At 37.4% G+C, this 15713-nt stretch overlaps 1 protein-coding gene across 1 annotated transcript in view; it reads right to left on the bottom strand.

Annotated features, from left to right (window-relative positions):
* The window catches only part of TRDN (triadin), a 230491-nt gene that overhangs the window by 29257 nt on the left and 185521 nt on the right, over window positions 1–15713 (bottom strand). The window contains 4 exon segments of the mRNA XM_064447367.1: window positions 72–89; window positions 2025–2069; window positions 7010–7057; window positions 8121–8147. Of these exon segments, the coding sequence (XP_064303437.1) occupies window positions 72–89; window positions 2025–2069; window positions 7010–7057; window positions 8121–8147 (138 nt within the window).

Below are 15713 nucleotides of genomic sequence, written 5' to 3'. Positions count from 1 at the left end.
GTCAAAAAAAAGCCACACTTATCCAACTATATTAGAGGAATTTTTTTCTGATCAAGGTAGGTACCACGTACTTGCTGGCTTTGCCTGGACTGTAGAGGACAAAAGAAGGTAAACTGTGATATTTATATATAAAGGACAAAAGGGATTCTACTATTTTTTTTTTCTTTTTAATGTTCAAATATTTTTTATGGCAGTCATTTTCTCACTTGTTTCTTATCTTCCTCTACTCATGTAAAGAAGCACAGTATTCAGGCCCCTAAAAATGCAGGTAGGTTCTCACATGTTTAGACCTTTGCAAGTCCCACTAGGTATCAGATCCTGCTGAAATAATGCAGTATCCTGCCATTTAGCACAGTAATATATTTATGTATTCCAGGACCATTTCTCCCTGCGTAACAGTGTAAATCAGAAGTAGCTCCAGACCAGTCAACAGATGATTGGAAATTTTTGGGTGGGATTCAACTGATTTGCAACATCAAGAAAAACATTCCTCCACACTTTTAGTCAGGAGAGCACCAGTCATCTCCAGAGGCTAATTCATATCACTACAAAATGTTTGTTAAAGAAAGATGGCATGACTTACTTACCCACTGCTTGAAGTTACCTGTTTTCAAGCTCAAACAGTTATTGATTTGAAAAACTTACAAGTTATTTTTTGTAGTGGCTTATGTTAAGATGGCCAACCTGAAATACTGCATTTTCAGTTTGGTTCCAACAAACAAGAAAAAATACTTGGCAAGTACCTGACTCACACAAATCTTACAAAAAGTAGTCATGCTATTTCTACCGGTTTTGTTTCCAACCATTGCTAAACCGCAGTTTTGAGCCTTCTGATTTTGCTCACAACTAAAAGTGAAGCTTAGCTGACCCTAAAAAATTTGTGAATTTAAGTGTGAAAAAACCTGTAAATTCAAAGATGTAATTTCTTCCTTCACCAGACTTGCTTGCCTATCAGTAATTGCTAATGCATTAAACGTTCAGGTTAGAAATACACTGAAGTATTTTGCAGTAATTTTCTCCAATTCCATAAACAGAATCATGAATTATATGGTTTAGAACAAGCAACAGCAGTATATAATGAGACAAAAACCACTATTTTTTATTGGATAAACAGAGTGATGTAAAAACATAACTTCACGGTAAAAATGATAGGTTATCATGAGAGGTCTTATAGAAAGCAGTATAAAACTCACAGATTATATGAATGTTTTACTATTAGAGACAGAACCATACTATTCCCTACAACATTGATACTGCTACTGAAGAGTAGAAAAAAAAACATATACCAAATAAGAATAGAAATGAGGTAGTAAACAGCACCATGTCATATCAAATGAAAATCTGTTGTTTGGCACGATTGTCTAAGATTTGGCCATCTTTCATTTTATGTTTGGATCAAGGCTACGCCCAGTAGAAATCAAGAGGTTAATATCTAGAAAAAGGCTTCAAAAACAGCTTTATGTAGACTGTCGATGAGTATGTTCTACTTCCTTGGGTGACCCTTCAGTGCTTCTACAACAGACAACATTACTTAAGTCTTTTTATTTCAGCATTGTTATTACAAAACCTACAAGGTATAAAACCATAAAAAAGATGCAGAGACTTAAAGAATCTTAAAGAAAAAAACCACAAAACCACAAACCAAACAGCAAGGCCTTACAATGATATTTGGGATCATTCTGATCTGTTAATCAGAGATCTGATTTACAGCTCCACCTCATTTCATTAGCCCAGATCTGTCAGAGAAGCTGGAACAAGCAGCCTGAGAGCTGTAAAGCTGGAACAAGCAGCCTGAGAGCTGTAATGTCTTGACCTGACCTTGTCATTGGAAAGACTGTTCTTAGAATGGTATCTGCAGTTGCCACTCTGCTGGATTTGCTCTAAGAAAGCTTTATCAGTCACATATTTAAAAATATAATAAGAAATGATGCAGTGTAAATATATTACATTAGAAGAGTCCTGAATAGTGTTTAGCACCCCCTCCACCCCGCCCCATAAATCAGGAGAGAACGACTTGTTCTTACCTGACTTCTCAGCGAGAGTTTTCTTGTGTTGTTTAATTTTCTCCTCTGTATTGTGGAAGCAGCATTAAAGTTAGAAATTCACACTAGGTTAGCAAACGTGCATATAACTAGAAAAAATATTTCTAAATGTGATGTTGAACATATGGTTCATGATGACAAAATAAATGCATGTCTTAAGCACCACTACCTCATTGTGGCACTGTAAGACAGTACATATGCATGGTGAGATCATATTCCATGGAAAAAATAAATTACTGGGCCTAATGTTTCAGCCACCAGAAAACAGCCACATACACATAGTGTCTTTCAGGTAGGCACTCAGGTGGAAAGTGTATTCTAATAAAACAACTATTATAACTTTGTGGACATCACCTCACTGAGTGTCTTAAGTTCATCAGTTTGGTAATATACAACACTGAGAAATTCTGCCCAGAAACTGCCTAACCACAATTGTGTACAGATGTATCCACGTGTCTACACTCTGAAGACGAGAAATGTATGAAGACCCCTGAGCACATGCTAACTTGCAGAGCCATACCCACATGGGACAGTGCCAGTCTGAATGCCAGTTCATACCGCCTGCTGCTGGACAAGCTTGCCTAGGCCGAGCTGGATATCTGTCACAAAACCTTAGAGCAGCCCTGAGCTTCTGCTAATCTAATGGGAAAAACTGCCCAAGTTCACATGCTCGTGAGCTGCCTGTGGCTTTGCTCAGCACAGTTCTCACATGACGTGGACCCATGTCGACATCAGCCACCGGACCTGAGCTGCCTCTCCTCCAAGCAGGCTGGTGGATGAAGCTTCAGGCAGAGGTGCAGGCAGGACTACACTTTCTGATCAGATGGGGTTTGTCTTAACTGCTCAATGGCCCAGTCAGGTGGGACTTTGGATGTGTGTTTTCAGATATCTACTCAGCCCGGTTTGGTTGACTTTAGCTTTCCCTTTCCTGATGCTTTCATAGCTCTGCTCCCATTTCCCTTCTTTTCCCATACCTGAATTCAAAGCCCTCTCCTAATCCCTACCCTTCAACGTTCGCATACATCACTACTTTTCTTTTTAAATATGTTTAAGACACATTCAGAGCGAATTTCCCCTTCCTTTCCCTGATGGAAGCAGTTTACAGTCACATGCCTCTGGCCACTTCCTTTTCCCCAAGACCTCTGTGATGCATCAGATTCAAGCTGACAATGGCTGGGTGGAGGTCAGGTTGTGCAGGGTTTTCTTGTCCCCTGAAGTTATTCAACTCATCTGAGTACTAGCTGGCTAGAAACCCTCCCAGGTAGTCTGTCTGTGCATGCACAAATCTGTTTGGGTCCTGAATATAAGCAATGTTTCCAGCCAGGCAGTCAAACTAGTTCTTAAATGAGATGATGAAGGGAGATACAGGAAGGAGTGGCTAGAACCACCTGTGAATTATCAGATTCTTGGTTTACCCCTCACTGTACCTGTGTACCTCAAGAACTGCTGCTTTTTTTTGTGGGGGGGTTATTTCTCCGAATACTTGGAAATATCCAAGTTTGGATGCCAAATCCTAATCTGCACTCTGACTAAATATGTGGATAGCCCAGTATTTAGAAGAGCAGATTGTTGAGTGGTCTCAACATACATGACTTTTCCTTTGAATTTAGAATGTATAACCCTGCATTGCTATGTTTTTCAGTTGTCGTCCGGTAGGTGGCAACTTAATTTCTCTTCCCTTGTATTAAGTTTAGGGATTTTTTCCCCCTTATTCAGCTATTGTTATTGTCAGAGTCTTATGAAAGCAGTGAATTAAAAAAAAATCTCGTCTCCATTTCATGGCTGTTTGTGAAGCTAGAAAAGCTTTTATAGCACAACCAGCAGCTTGAATATGTGACTTGTGGAGATAAAATATCCTCTTTCTGCTCTTAGATGAACTTTAGCATATAACAGTACATTTCACTAATTTAGAATGGGACATTAAGTTTTCCATATACCAATACACAAAAAACCCCAGCATGCTGACTTTAAACATAGGCCCTGTACCATCCACTGGATTAATGACAAGAAAACGCAAAAGGTTTGGAGCTTCTCTTTCTTTGGCTATTATTCCTGCTCTTTTTAACACTAAATAGGATATTTTTGCTTTTTCTAGTGCTGGTGAGAATTTACAGCAATGTTTGCTCTGTAACTCTAGGAGTCAATCAAATGAGTCTGTGAGTGGATGGCATGTCTGATCCATTTAAAAGTATGTGAGGATTTTTCTTTTCAAAATGAATTCATTCCTGAAAACAGTGTGTCTCGGGCAGGCCTGTGAACTTGCATTCATCTGGGAACAAATACAGTAATCCTTTGGTATTCATTCACCTACCTATTCTGCAACCTAACCATACAGCAACTATTGATCCAGCTATTGATTCCACTAGAGAATACCCTGACCCATTTCCTGGCAGATCTCCAGGAGGTGACTCTATGGCTTTTTTTTTCTCTGAGGTTCTAGCTGTTGGTTGCAACCAGAAGAAAAACTGAAGGAGCGGATTATTAAAACGTAAAGAGAATACTCTCTACAAGGGAACACACTTCAAGACATCAGGAAGCTTCACAAAATCATTTCTGTTCACCAGAATACAGTATGAAAAGCAGTGAAAAAAATCTGATAAGGATAATACACAGAGTTTTGGCAAGAAGAAATATTTCCAGTTTTTCATGTACTTTTTGTTTATTTTATCATGAGGAGTCTGGCAAAAAAAAATATTCTGATGACCTTATAAAGCTACAAAAAGTCCAAAATATTTTTTGTGAATATTTCAAGAAAAAAAATCAGATTTTGTTCTGATTTTGAATAAGCGCAAAGTTTAAAGTTCTGAAATCTTTAATTGGAGAGAATTTCTTTCCTCTGCAGTGCTCTAGTCTTGCAGCACGACAAGCATTAATATTCACTTTTTCCTGATGTATCTAAGTGGAAAACCAGAAAGCTGTAAACATTTCTCTGTGTATTTCAGGCAGTTTCAGAAGAATTACATCAGGAATGAATCTCTTGCTTGACTTGCTCTCACACGCATACACAAAACATTCTTTAATCTAAAAATTTATTTACAGGGTCAATATATTTTCTGAAATTCTCTAGTTTCTCAGTCATGTGATACTTCTAAGTCTGATGTTGGGAGGCATAAGAATAATAGTTTGAAGCTGCTCCAAATCAAGGTGAAAAAGGAGTCCACTGTTTTGTACAGAATGAGGCTTTTATAATTCAGTCTGCTAACTCAAGAACACTCATTGGCACACAGCAGGCAGAAGCACTATTACCACCAGTGCTTGCAGATTAATACTTCCAGTCATCAACTGAAACTCCAAACAGCAACTGCTCTCCAAAGCAACTATTAATCACATGAGAAGAGATCTTTTATGTTAAAGGAAATTTAGCAAGCCTTTTTTCTTCTTTTTTTTTTTTTTTTTTTTTTTTTTAATCCTTCAAGCATTTAAATTCCAAGGGCTTCAGTCTGGAATATACTGTACTATAACATAGTAGGCTCCTAATCAGTCCGGTGTACTGGCTTGTGACAGGATGCTCCAATGTTTGCAAATGCCTCACCAGGGAAATTTATTTTTATGCTGCTGTTTGGATGAGCTCAGGCTGATTGTGCAGCAGGACTGATTTCATTTTGCAGGAAAGGTGAGTGGTCTTGCCACCTGCCTGGGCAAAGCCGGTTTGGCCACTGCTGACCCCTCTCAGGTTGCACAGAGCTGGAAGGGGTGGCTTCTTTGCTAGGATGTTCCCTCCTTCGCTGAGCCCATCCACACCCACCTGCTGGCTGACGCACTCTGCTAGCTGTTAATACACAAAAAATGGTCATCAAGGCAAAAAAAAAGAAAAGCTTGGCCTCTGTGCCTTTGAAGGCTGGAGTGAGAAACGCTGTATTTTCCCCCCTGTTGACTCAAAACCAGCAATACATCTTCACTAAATCAGCTACTCGAGGCTTGCAAGGAAACCTCAAAATGTCTATGGAAATACCTAAATTCCAAGTAGAATATCGTACTATAAAAACAAATGAGAAAAATAGTAAATGCATAGGAGAAATTGTTTTCTTTCAAAAAAAAAAAAAAAGAAGCAGGAAAAGAAGCATAATAAAAAAAAGGCTGCCTGCTTATCATTGAACACATAAGGTGTTAAGTGGTTTATCCAATCACGTAGTCATGATCACTTCATTTTTATGTGAAGTTCAAAGAGCAGCACTGCCAGCAAAGGTTGATGGAACGCCGGTGCTTGCTTTTCAGTGTCCACTGCATCTGGTATGACCGCTCAGGGGGGGAAGTAAGCAGAACTCCAGTAGCTGAGTTTTCTGTGAGGATATGCTCTTAGTCTTGTTTCTTCACACCAGACCCAATTGTGGATTCCTGAGTGTTTTCCCCTCAAAAATCATGATGAGGCACAAAGCCCTGGCTTGGAAGGGGAACCCTGTCCTGCTCACCACGGTCAGTTGTTGCTGGTGATTACTTCTATTTTACCTGAGTGCAAGTTTTTGGTTTTGTTTTGTTTTGTTTTGTTTTGTTTTTTTTAAAAATTTTTCAGCATCTGTTCTTCTGAGATTCAGAAACGAGGCTGCCCCTGTGCAGGCTATCATGTACCCACTGAGATTGTAGCTCCTTTCTGGGGCCAGACACAATTCATGTAACAATAGGCTTACAGAAAAGGCTGAGATGGTGTAACTCCCAATATGCCTCTTTGATGTACTGAAGGCCAGTAGACAACTCCTTCCCCAAACATTGGAAAATAGGTTTTGCTAACATTTTATAAGCTATACTACACCAGTGAGAGTCACAGGAGCTATGAAAAACTGTGAAAGCAAATCCTTTTACTTAAATTTCATCCTCATTTTTACTCTTCTCCCAATTCTGAAAAAGCCACTGACACAAAGAAAAAGAAAAAAAAAACAACCTAGCTCAAGAAAGTCTCATAGTTTTGCAAACCACACAAATCCTTATTGAACAGAGCCCGGACTAAATGGGAATTAAATTACCAAACCTACCTGGCTTAGTCTGAGAGATACCTTTTTCATGTTTAACACGTTCATGCTCTGCAAGTAACAAGAACCCCTATGTTAGTGGCTTTTTTAATTTTTAGGAGATTTTAAAAATAAAAGATTCACTTTATGATTTTAAAAGATGACTTTGCATTACATATCCACACTAGACTTGAGAAAAAAATTTTGTAAATAACTTTCTTGAGAAAATATACTTAAATTTTTCCTAAAAGATAAAAATGACAAAGAAAAATTAATTTTTACTTTTTAATGTAATTTAAGAAATCACAAAATTCCATTTTGTGTTTTTTAGAAATATCACAGAATTTCCAAAACTGTTAAATGCTTCCACTACTAATTTCGATTGCTCTCACCTATCTTCTATATAGGAAATTTCTCCCTGATGTTTAATGTAGAAATCGTTAAAGTCTTTTATTACAACAGAAGTAGGGTTGTCTCACATAGAATGGCAAATGAAAGTTCAGTATATTGAATAAAGAAAAGAACAGCTTTCCATATTTCTCTGTTAGCCTGGATGCCATAGATGTATTGTGAAGCCATAACAATGATAAATATTACACCGTGTTAAAATATAAGCTGTATGCAATCTTATGCTATTTAAAAACAGTGTGATATCCAAAAACCAACATTATGAGACAGAGAAAAGAAAGCTATGGAATTTCAGAGGAATGTTAAAAATATGTTTCATTCTGATTTATAGCAGCTATGTCTAAATTGTGTAGCAGGTGAGGGCTGCAGCATACCAAGAGGTAAATTTCTTTATTGCCTGGATCAAGCCCTAGCCACAGAATTGCAATGACCTTTCCTCATATGTGTTTCCCTGGATTTTTTCCAGTGAGAAGCTGCCATGGAGGCAGAGCGCACAGGTGGGTCTTACCCCAGCCCGAATCAGAAAGTAGTTTCCATGCACACTGGGACCTGTGAAACACACCTGGTCCTGCATTAGAGTCATTGAAAACCATTTTGATAAGTCAAGATTTCCTGTGAGCTTGTGTTGATGAATCTCATCCTAAGCTGCTAAAACTTTGGCAACATAAAGGGATACCTTCCTCCTAAAAGCTGAAGTAGCAGTACTCTTTATCAACTTGATACTTACTGTGTTCGTGAGGTTTCTCTGAGGTAGCTAGAAGTAAACAAAAAAAGGTATATTTTAATATTTTTGTGACTGTAATGCAGGATTTAATGCGTTTATTCATGACATTTGTAGACAGGTAAAATAACTGTTCGGTGAAATCTATATTAAAATGTGCAACAGTTAAGCATTGTTTTACTCATACTATCCACCCCAACTGGGAGGCTTAGTTAAGGAACACAGGCACCCTAAATTCCTCATTTAGACAATGTTTGATACAAATAGCCCTGGAAGGCTCTGTGCCTCCTCGGTGGGCTGAGTCACTCTCACTAAATGGTGACCGCTTATGAAATCTACGGCAACTACCTTGCTAAGTTCAGTCCCCACTAAGGTACAGGGCAAGTTCAGACCATGAGGTGTCCAGTACTTGACAAAGCCAGACAATTTTAGGCTGAGTGAGGAAATGACACCTAGGGCAGTCTAAATGTAAGAGTAGGAGTCCCCGACAATTGCACCTGCTCTAGTGAGGTCAAAGAAGTTCAGATGGATTCAGTGATACTCCAAGGAGCAGAAGGACATATTTGAAAACATCATTAATGTTATTAGGGCACATCCTAAAAAAACCCCAAACCTCAGCATTTCAGTGCCACAGCTCCTAAACTTTGTGTTATTTAATTTTCCACTTTTTTCCAGAAAAAACCAGAAAAGGCAAAACTGAAAACTGAGCTAATACTGTCCAAGGCTCTTAAGAGAACATTTCTCAGATAAAACAAGAGCTCAGGGGGCTGTACCCAATGCCACTATTGGTGCTACAGAAGGAAACAAAATGCCAAGGCCTAGCCCACCAGCTGGTTTTTTCTTCTTGACTTTTGCAAGGCAGCTGTTGTTTTTAAGAGAATAAAGGCTCTACCACCAGCATGTGGCAGTCCGCTGTGTGTGAACGAGTGTAATCCCATAGAGAGATGCAGCAGAGCTGGCCCAGCACCACAAGAAATAATTCTGTTTCTGTGAGGTCCTGGGCTATGATTCACTGAACTCCTGAGCTCCCACTTGGGGCAAAAAATAAGTAACTGCTGTGCAAGTGGGTTTTTGTTTTGCTTGTTTTCCCTGCAGTATAAAACTGCTCCCATTTTATATCCAGTCTCTGTTGAATCCAAATTGTTGCTGTGGATTTAAGGAGACAGCAACTGGAGATGGTGTGCAGAGCAAGGCAAAAATAACAGAATATTTTTGGGAGTAATAGAGACTAAGGATACAAATTAAGTGTATATACTTGCTCCTAAATAAGGAATCAGAAATAAGAAACAGCAGAAAAACAAGGATCCTATGATAAAGTCACATTTGTTATCTTTATGTGTGCAAGAAAACCTTCTTGTAAATTTAGGCTCAATTGTTTTACCTAAACACACAAAACCCCACTAAAAATAAACATTAGAAGCTTAGGTAAATTCTATTGTAATTGAGTATCCATGAAATATGTCTGAAATTTGCTGAAATTAATTTTGTATTTTGTCAAAAGACTTAGCAAGATATGCTCAGCTAGCTTTGAATTGCAATTTGCAAAAGGAAATTAACTGCAAATATTAAAAAAAAATCTGAAAGTCAGGAGTTGGTATAATGACTTACATAACTGTTACAGTATATTGTGTCACATAACACTTTCAGTAACCAACAACCATGATCAGAGCTACACCACATATGAACAGTATTAATTTAAAGACTCTACTCTCACTGCTTAAAGAATTTTAAAGAATCTTTTGTTATAGCATCTTTAGATCTGCAATTTATTTTAAAACACTAATATCAAAACAAAACCATTACCCCTTAACCGTCTAGTGAAGCGAGTACAGTTATTTCCCTTTTTTTAGCATGGAGACTGTTTAAAGCAGTAGGAGCTCAGCTCAGGTCTGGTCCCTCAAGTTCAGGAAGGTATCTGTGTTGCCCTTGTCCATATTTTCCCTGGAGGTATTAGTTAGCCAAATTTGTATAATGTCAGTATCCAGCCAGAGTTTGAACACTGAGATTTTTGCTATCAGGGCTTTGCCCAGAAGCCCAGTCTTCTTTTTCTGATGTAACACCGAGAGATATTTCTACAACATATTTTGAAGAAACAATGAAGATCTTCTAAAGTTAAAAGTTTTTACAGGATGTGTTGGTAATTCTAAAACATATCTATATTTTGCTGGAAAAAAAACCAAACCAAAGCAAAGTGAAATTTTGAGATGGTCTTTAGGCCGGAAAGATAAACATTTATGTTTTCCCAGATCCGCTAACTACGATTTCAGTTCATTCGATATTAATCTTATCCTTCTTATGTGTCATATTATCTCACCAAAGATGTAATTCAGATTACTTATATAGGAAGCAGAAAGCTGAAAAAATGAGATCACAAGACTCTTGGATTTACTTTAACAGTATCACAATTGTCTATAACACAGATACCCTGGTTTTTAGCCCACTTGGTGAAAACAGGAAGAAGATAAAACCTAAATGTCAATGACCTAGTCAGACTTTACAGAATATTTAATGATATATTATATGGTGTTTAACCTAATGGGTGAGAAATGAAAGGCTGTATTCTACTGCTCTCACTCATTTCATGTAGTATCTTGCACTGAAAGTAAAGCAGCTCTTTCCAAATTCTGTGTTTAAATAATATTTCTTTATGCAGTGCCTAGGTAAGCTGTGAAACTCCATGTTGCAAAAAGTGTAGATGTTGAAAATTTTTATAATTTTAAAAAGTGACTGGGCAAATTAGAGAAAAATCTACCAAGTACTATTAAACATGAAGATACATTTTCTCGTTTACGAAGTTCCTGAGCTGAGATCGCGGGAGGTCACAAGGCAATCTCGTGTGGCTGTTTCACTCCTGAACTCTGCCCTAGGCGTTTTCTGGTTTGCTGGAAAGAGGATGTTAGGTTAGACAAACTCTTGGTCTTCAAACAGCTGTTCTGATGTTATTAACTAACAGGACTACCTGCTGGGTAAATAACTGCTTGTTGTTCATAATGTTAAAAAATTCAGTCCTAAATAAGTACTTTATCTTCATTTGTTTAATACTTAAACTATATTAGAGGAGGAAAAGGGTCAGATTAAGAGCTAATGAAAACAGATGGATCTTTGATGAAATACTTGAAGCTACGTAAGATCTGAACTGGATAAATGAAATTATCTAGTTCTACCCTTAGCAAAAATGTTTTTGAAATTTCTTTTGTGTCATTATAAATTAAACTTGGTAACCGAACTTGGTAGTTATCCTACCATTTTTCATATTCACTTCAAATTTTCTTTGACTCTTGCCTGCTATTCTGAATGCCAGAAGGGTATTAATTACAAACGGCATATTTTTGTGAATTAGCTTCTGATATGGGTTCAGACAAGAAATTGTCTCGTTTATTGAACCATAAATTGCTGAGGCTAAAAGCAGAACGTGCATTTTGATTATAATATGTCTATTTTCCATCTGGATAACAGTCATTTACTGTTCAGACAACGGATATATTTGTAAGTGTGCATGCTCTGTAAGAAAAGAATATGTCATGCAGGAAATGAAAGCAATGCCAGAACTATTTGTTTTAGTAAAGAATTACAAAATAGTAATACATGTTGTAGCTGAGAAAATTATTTCTAATTGGATAGTTACATGTATATTATAAATAAGAAATTTACTTTCCATTAGGCTGAGTATGAGCCTGGTTCATCTCTCACCAAAGAGAGCACAAAGACTCTTTAACAGGATTTGGACTGTCAATCTATAACAACATTGCAGGCCAAAAGAGGAATCAACAGGAATCTTTTAATGGAATTCTCAAGAATTTGTGCCTTATACTTCCGGTTTATAGATCATGACAAAGAATAAATATTTGGTTTCCTTATTCAAGCTAAGTCTATTCTCCCTGAAAAGGAACTCTAGACAAACTAACAATTCGACCCTTAGACAAACTAATGCACATTGTTACTTTAAAATTTGGTGGGAATACTGTAGTCTGCAAGTACTTAAGATGCCACACCATTCTGCTAAATCATCAATTAATTTAAGGTTGAATAAAACAGTTTTGTTCTAGTTGGCGTAAGGTTTTCCAGCCTGTGGAACAACTGTGTTATCAAAAAGTCAACCAGAACAAAACATATTCCTTACATTGCACCAGTTCAGAGTATCGCAGATGATAACAACTTTGAAAAAAGAAAAAGGGATTATTAGGATTTCTCACAGTTCAAGAGCAGCTCCCGGCCCTTGTGAAGTTATTGTCTGTACTTTTTGTCATTCAAAGGAGAAGTCAAATGTTTCCACAAGTTTTCTAGATCAGCAGACCTGATCCCTCATATCTGTCTGTGTCCTCCTCAAGTCCTGCTGGCTGGCTGAGCAGCTGGCAGACTGATTGTGCAGAAAAAAAGCAGTCTAAAGACCATATATCTAAAAAAAATTATTCCTCACAAAACAGATTAGCTGCAGCAAGCTTCCTATAAAGAGAATGGCCTGTGCTCACCCTGACTCCTGCTCTGTGTTAGGAAATTGCCTTGACTGTGTATGGCCAACAGTTACCCTATAGATAGGTCAAAGTAAAGAAAGCAAGAAGAGTGTGGTGGTGGCACAAATAGAAGGACCTGGTGTATGATTATTTTAGCATGCAAGCCTTGTCCTTACAGAATCTCTGAATTCCCTACAGTGTCCATGTTACTTTTCTTGTTTACTTTAAACCTGGCATTTTCCAGGATATTTGTCCAGGTTTCTACACATTAAGGAAGTATTATTCCAAATTAACATGACAGGTGTGAAATACTAAGTGGTTTATGGAAGGTTTGCAGGAAAGCAGAGAACTTGAGCTTCCAGCTGGTGCTCTCACTCTTATTCATTATCAGCAAGTGCTTTTCTGGGTCTGTGCACCACCACACACTTCCTTGGACCACTTTTTCAGCTGGACTCTTGTGACTAATGATGACAACAGTGTAAATGGTTAAGGCAAACCCTCCTAAAATGCCATGGTTTGCCATCATAATTAATAATTGACAATTAACCACAGATATTAGACCCTTTAAGGTATTCACTTGCAACAGACTGATCTTTCTATTGCTGCTTTCCACCAAAATAGCTGGCAGGCTGCCATCACTGTTCTTTCTGCTTTCTTTCCATTACCAGAGCAGCCTGGTCCAAGATATCTGCCTTCATACAGTTAGCACGGTTGTGTCCTTGCTGTTTGGCTTGCCTTATAACTTGGGGCTGCGTGGCGAAGAATGAACTGACTCTTGGTTTTGGGGGATTTTGCTGTTGTTGTTGTCTAGAACAACTTGTTTTTTAAGATTTACTTTTAACTGGCAATTCAAGAGTACTTTATATTACTGGGAAAACCAAAAAGTAGTTCAGAAAGAGGAGGGAAGGGAGAAACTTTAGCATGGGGTAAATATAGTAGAAGTTGCAAAGAAGTACAGACATTTCCAATATTTTAAAACCATTTTTAATGAGAGGAATTGCTTCAACTTGAATCTGAGATGCATGCCTGTAGGGAGCATCAGTAATGATCCCAATCTTTCTCTGTTTCCCAGTTTGTCAGTTAAACAATGGAAATGCACTGGGAAATGTAAGTCTTGTTGAAACAGCAATCTTGTGTGATAGCACTGAAAGTTAATGTCTTTAAAGTACTATAAGTCTTAAATTCCCATGAGGACAAATCTTCCATCGACGGAGCTGGAAATAATAAAATTTCAGTCAAATGTAGATGAAGTACATGTGCTGCATTAATGCATTTCATCTTTAGGCACGTGTGGTGAAAGACCTGAAGAGCTTCCTCTCAATATCATCCTCAGCTTCTGACGTTTTCATGTGCACTTCCCTGAAATTATGGGATGGGAACATACAGATGAGGGAGAATATACTTCACAAGCTTTCACTTTTAGTAAATCAGTTTTACATTTGCATATAGCTAAGGCAAACCATAGCCAAGCTCAGGTCATGCTTTATTGCAACACAAATTATTAACTCATAAAGGGTAACTGAGTGAAATAGGGCAGACTAAGGTATGTTAGAGTGAGGACATCTTTTTCTCAATATTGACTTCAGCTTATGCAAAAATAGTGTTGTTCACCATTCTGTATAAACAGTTGGAGCCAAAAGGAGCACCTCTCACAGATGTTAATATTCATTAATATTTGAATCTTCACTCTATTTCATAATGCCTGTTACTAGTGAAAGGTGCCAAACTAACACCCTGGGCCCAGATTCCATGCAAATGCTTTGAATATTAACTTATTTGCTGAGCTCCTCCTTAACTATGACTGAATTTGTAAGAGTATAATAATGGCTGAATATATATTTACACATGTTATGAAATAAATGTAAAATAATCATCATTAAGACAAGAATAAGATGACCTAATGAAAATCTAGAAAAGAAGAATTTTGGAGCAGTGATTAGGTGATATTAGGAGTGGAAGACACTAAAAAATAACAGACTTTTGAAAAGATGGACCTCACCCAGTGTGCTACCCAAATTAATATGGTGATTAAAGTGGAGGGCTAATGACTAGCTTCTAGAGGCAGGACACCCTAAGCCATCTTCGTTCCCCATGAAATACAGCTGATCACAGTTTTTGCTTTAATTACAATTTTGTAAGGGCATATTTCTGAAAATGATGTCTGCGTAGGTAAAAATGCAAATGAAGATTACCACTAGAATAACCTGTTAATGTGGAATTGCATCTGATTTTAATGTCTCTGAGCATCCATTTGCAGACATCTTTGTGCAGAGCAATAAAGTAATAGCTTATCCCATAGGGAAACTTGTAACCAATTAACCATGTGTTATATGGATATCCAGGTGTTTAAGCATATTATGCTGATTGACAGGTGAGAGCATTGCTGACATAATGCCAATATACATGTGTTACACCTAGCTTATAGTAACAACACAGGCCACCAATTACACAGATCACTCTTTCTTCAGAAATCACAGCCATTTTGTATTCGTTAAAATACTAGTTTAACTGCCTCCATTTACTGGTAGCAGGGGATGAATAAATCACTGTTGTACTTTAAGGCAAGTAAGAATGATTAACACCATTTGTAATCATAGCTGCAATTGAAATGCTATGCCAGATCTACCAATATGAATTGTTTTGCAGGTTTGTTGTTACAAAAGATACAAAAAAGTATAACCTCAACTTTACTTTGAATGGATTACAAACGTGCAACCAATAACAAGGTTTATATTAAGTTCTGTTGAGAATAAAATTGTGGTTTTTTTTTTTAAAAAAACATTGATCCAAGTTAGCATCATTAGTTTTCTGTGTCTTAACTATGATACTCTGCAAATGAGGTGCTAGGGAGCTAGACATGGAATTTGCAGCTTAATGTTAAGAATTATACATTAAATATTTGCATTAGCCCCTCCATCTAAGTACAATGAGAGTGGATATTCAATCGGCTACTAAGATCTATAAATGACTTCCTGCTTTTTCTTACCTTTCTTCTGTTTTGATGTTAGATTCTTAAAAGAGAAAAATCAGTTAAAGGTTTAGGGAGGGAACTATCCTGATGTTCATTTCAATTTTTTTTAAATTTTTATTACTAAACCTAAACTATGTTACTTGTTCGAGACAAGCCAGAAGTATATGTATCTCCAGG

This window comes from Phalacrocorax carbo, chromosome 3 (assembly GCF_963921805.1).
Source record: "Phalacrocorax carbo chromosome 3, bPhaCar2.1, whole genome shotgun sequence".
NCBI lineage: Eukaryota > Metazoa > Chordata > Aves > Suliformes > Phalacrocoracidae > Phalacrocorax > Phalacrocorax carbo.
This window is presented reverse-complemented; position numbering and strand designations above follow the sequence as displayed.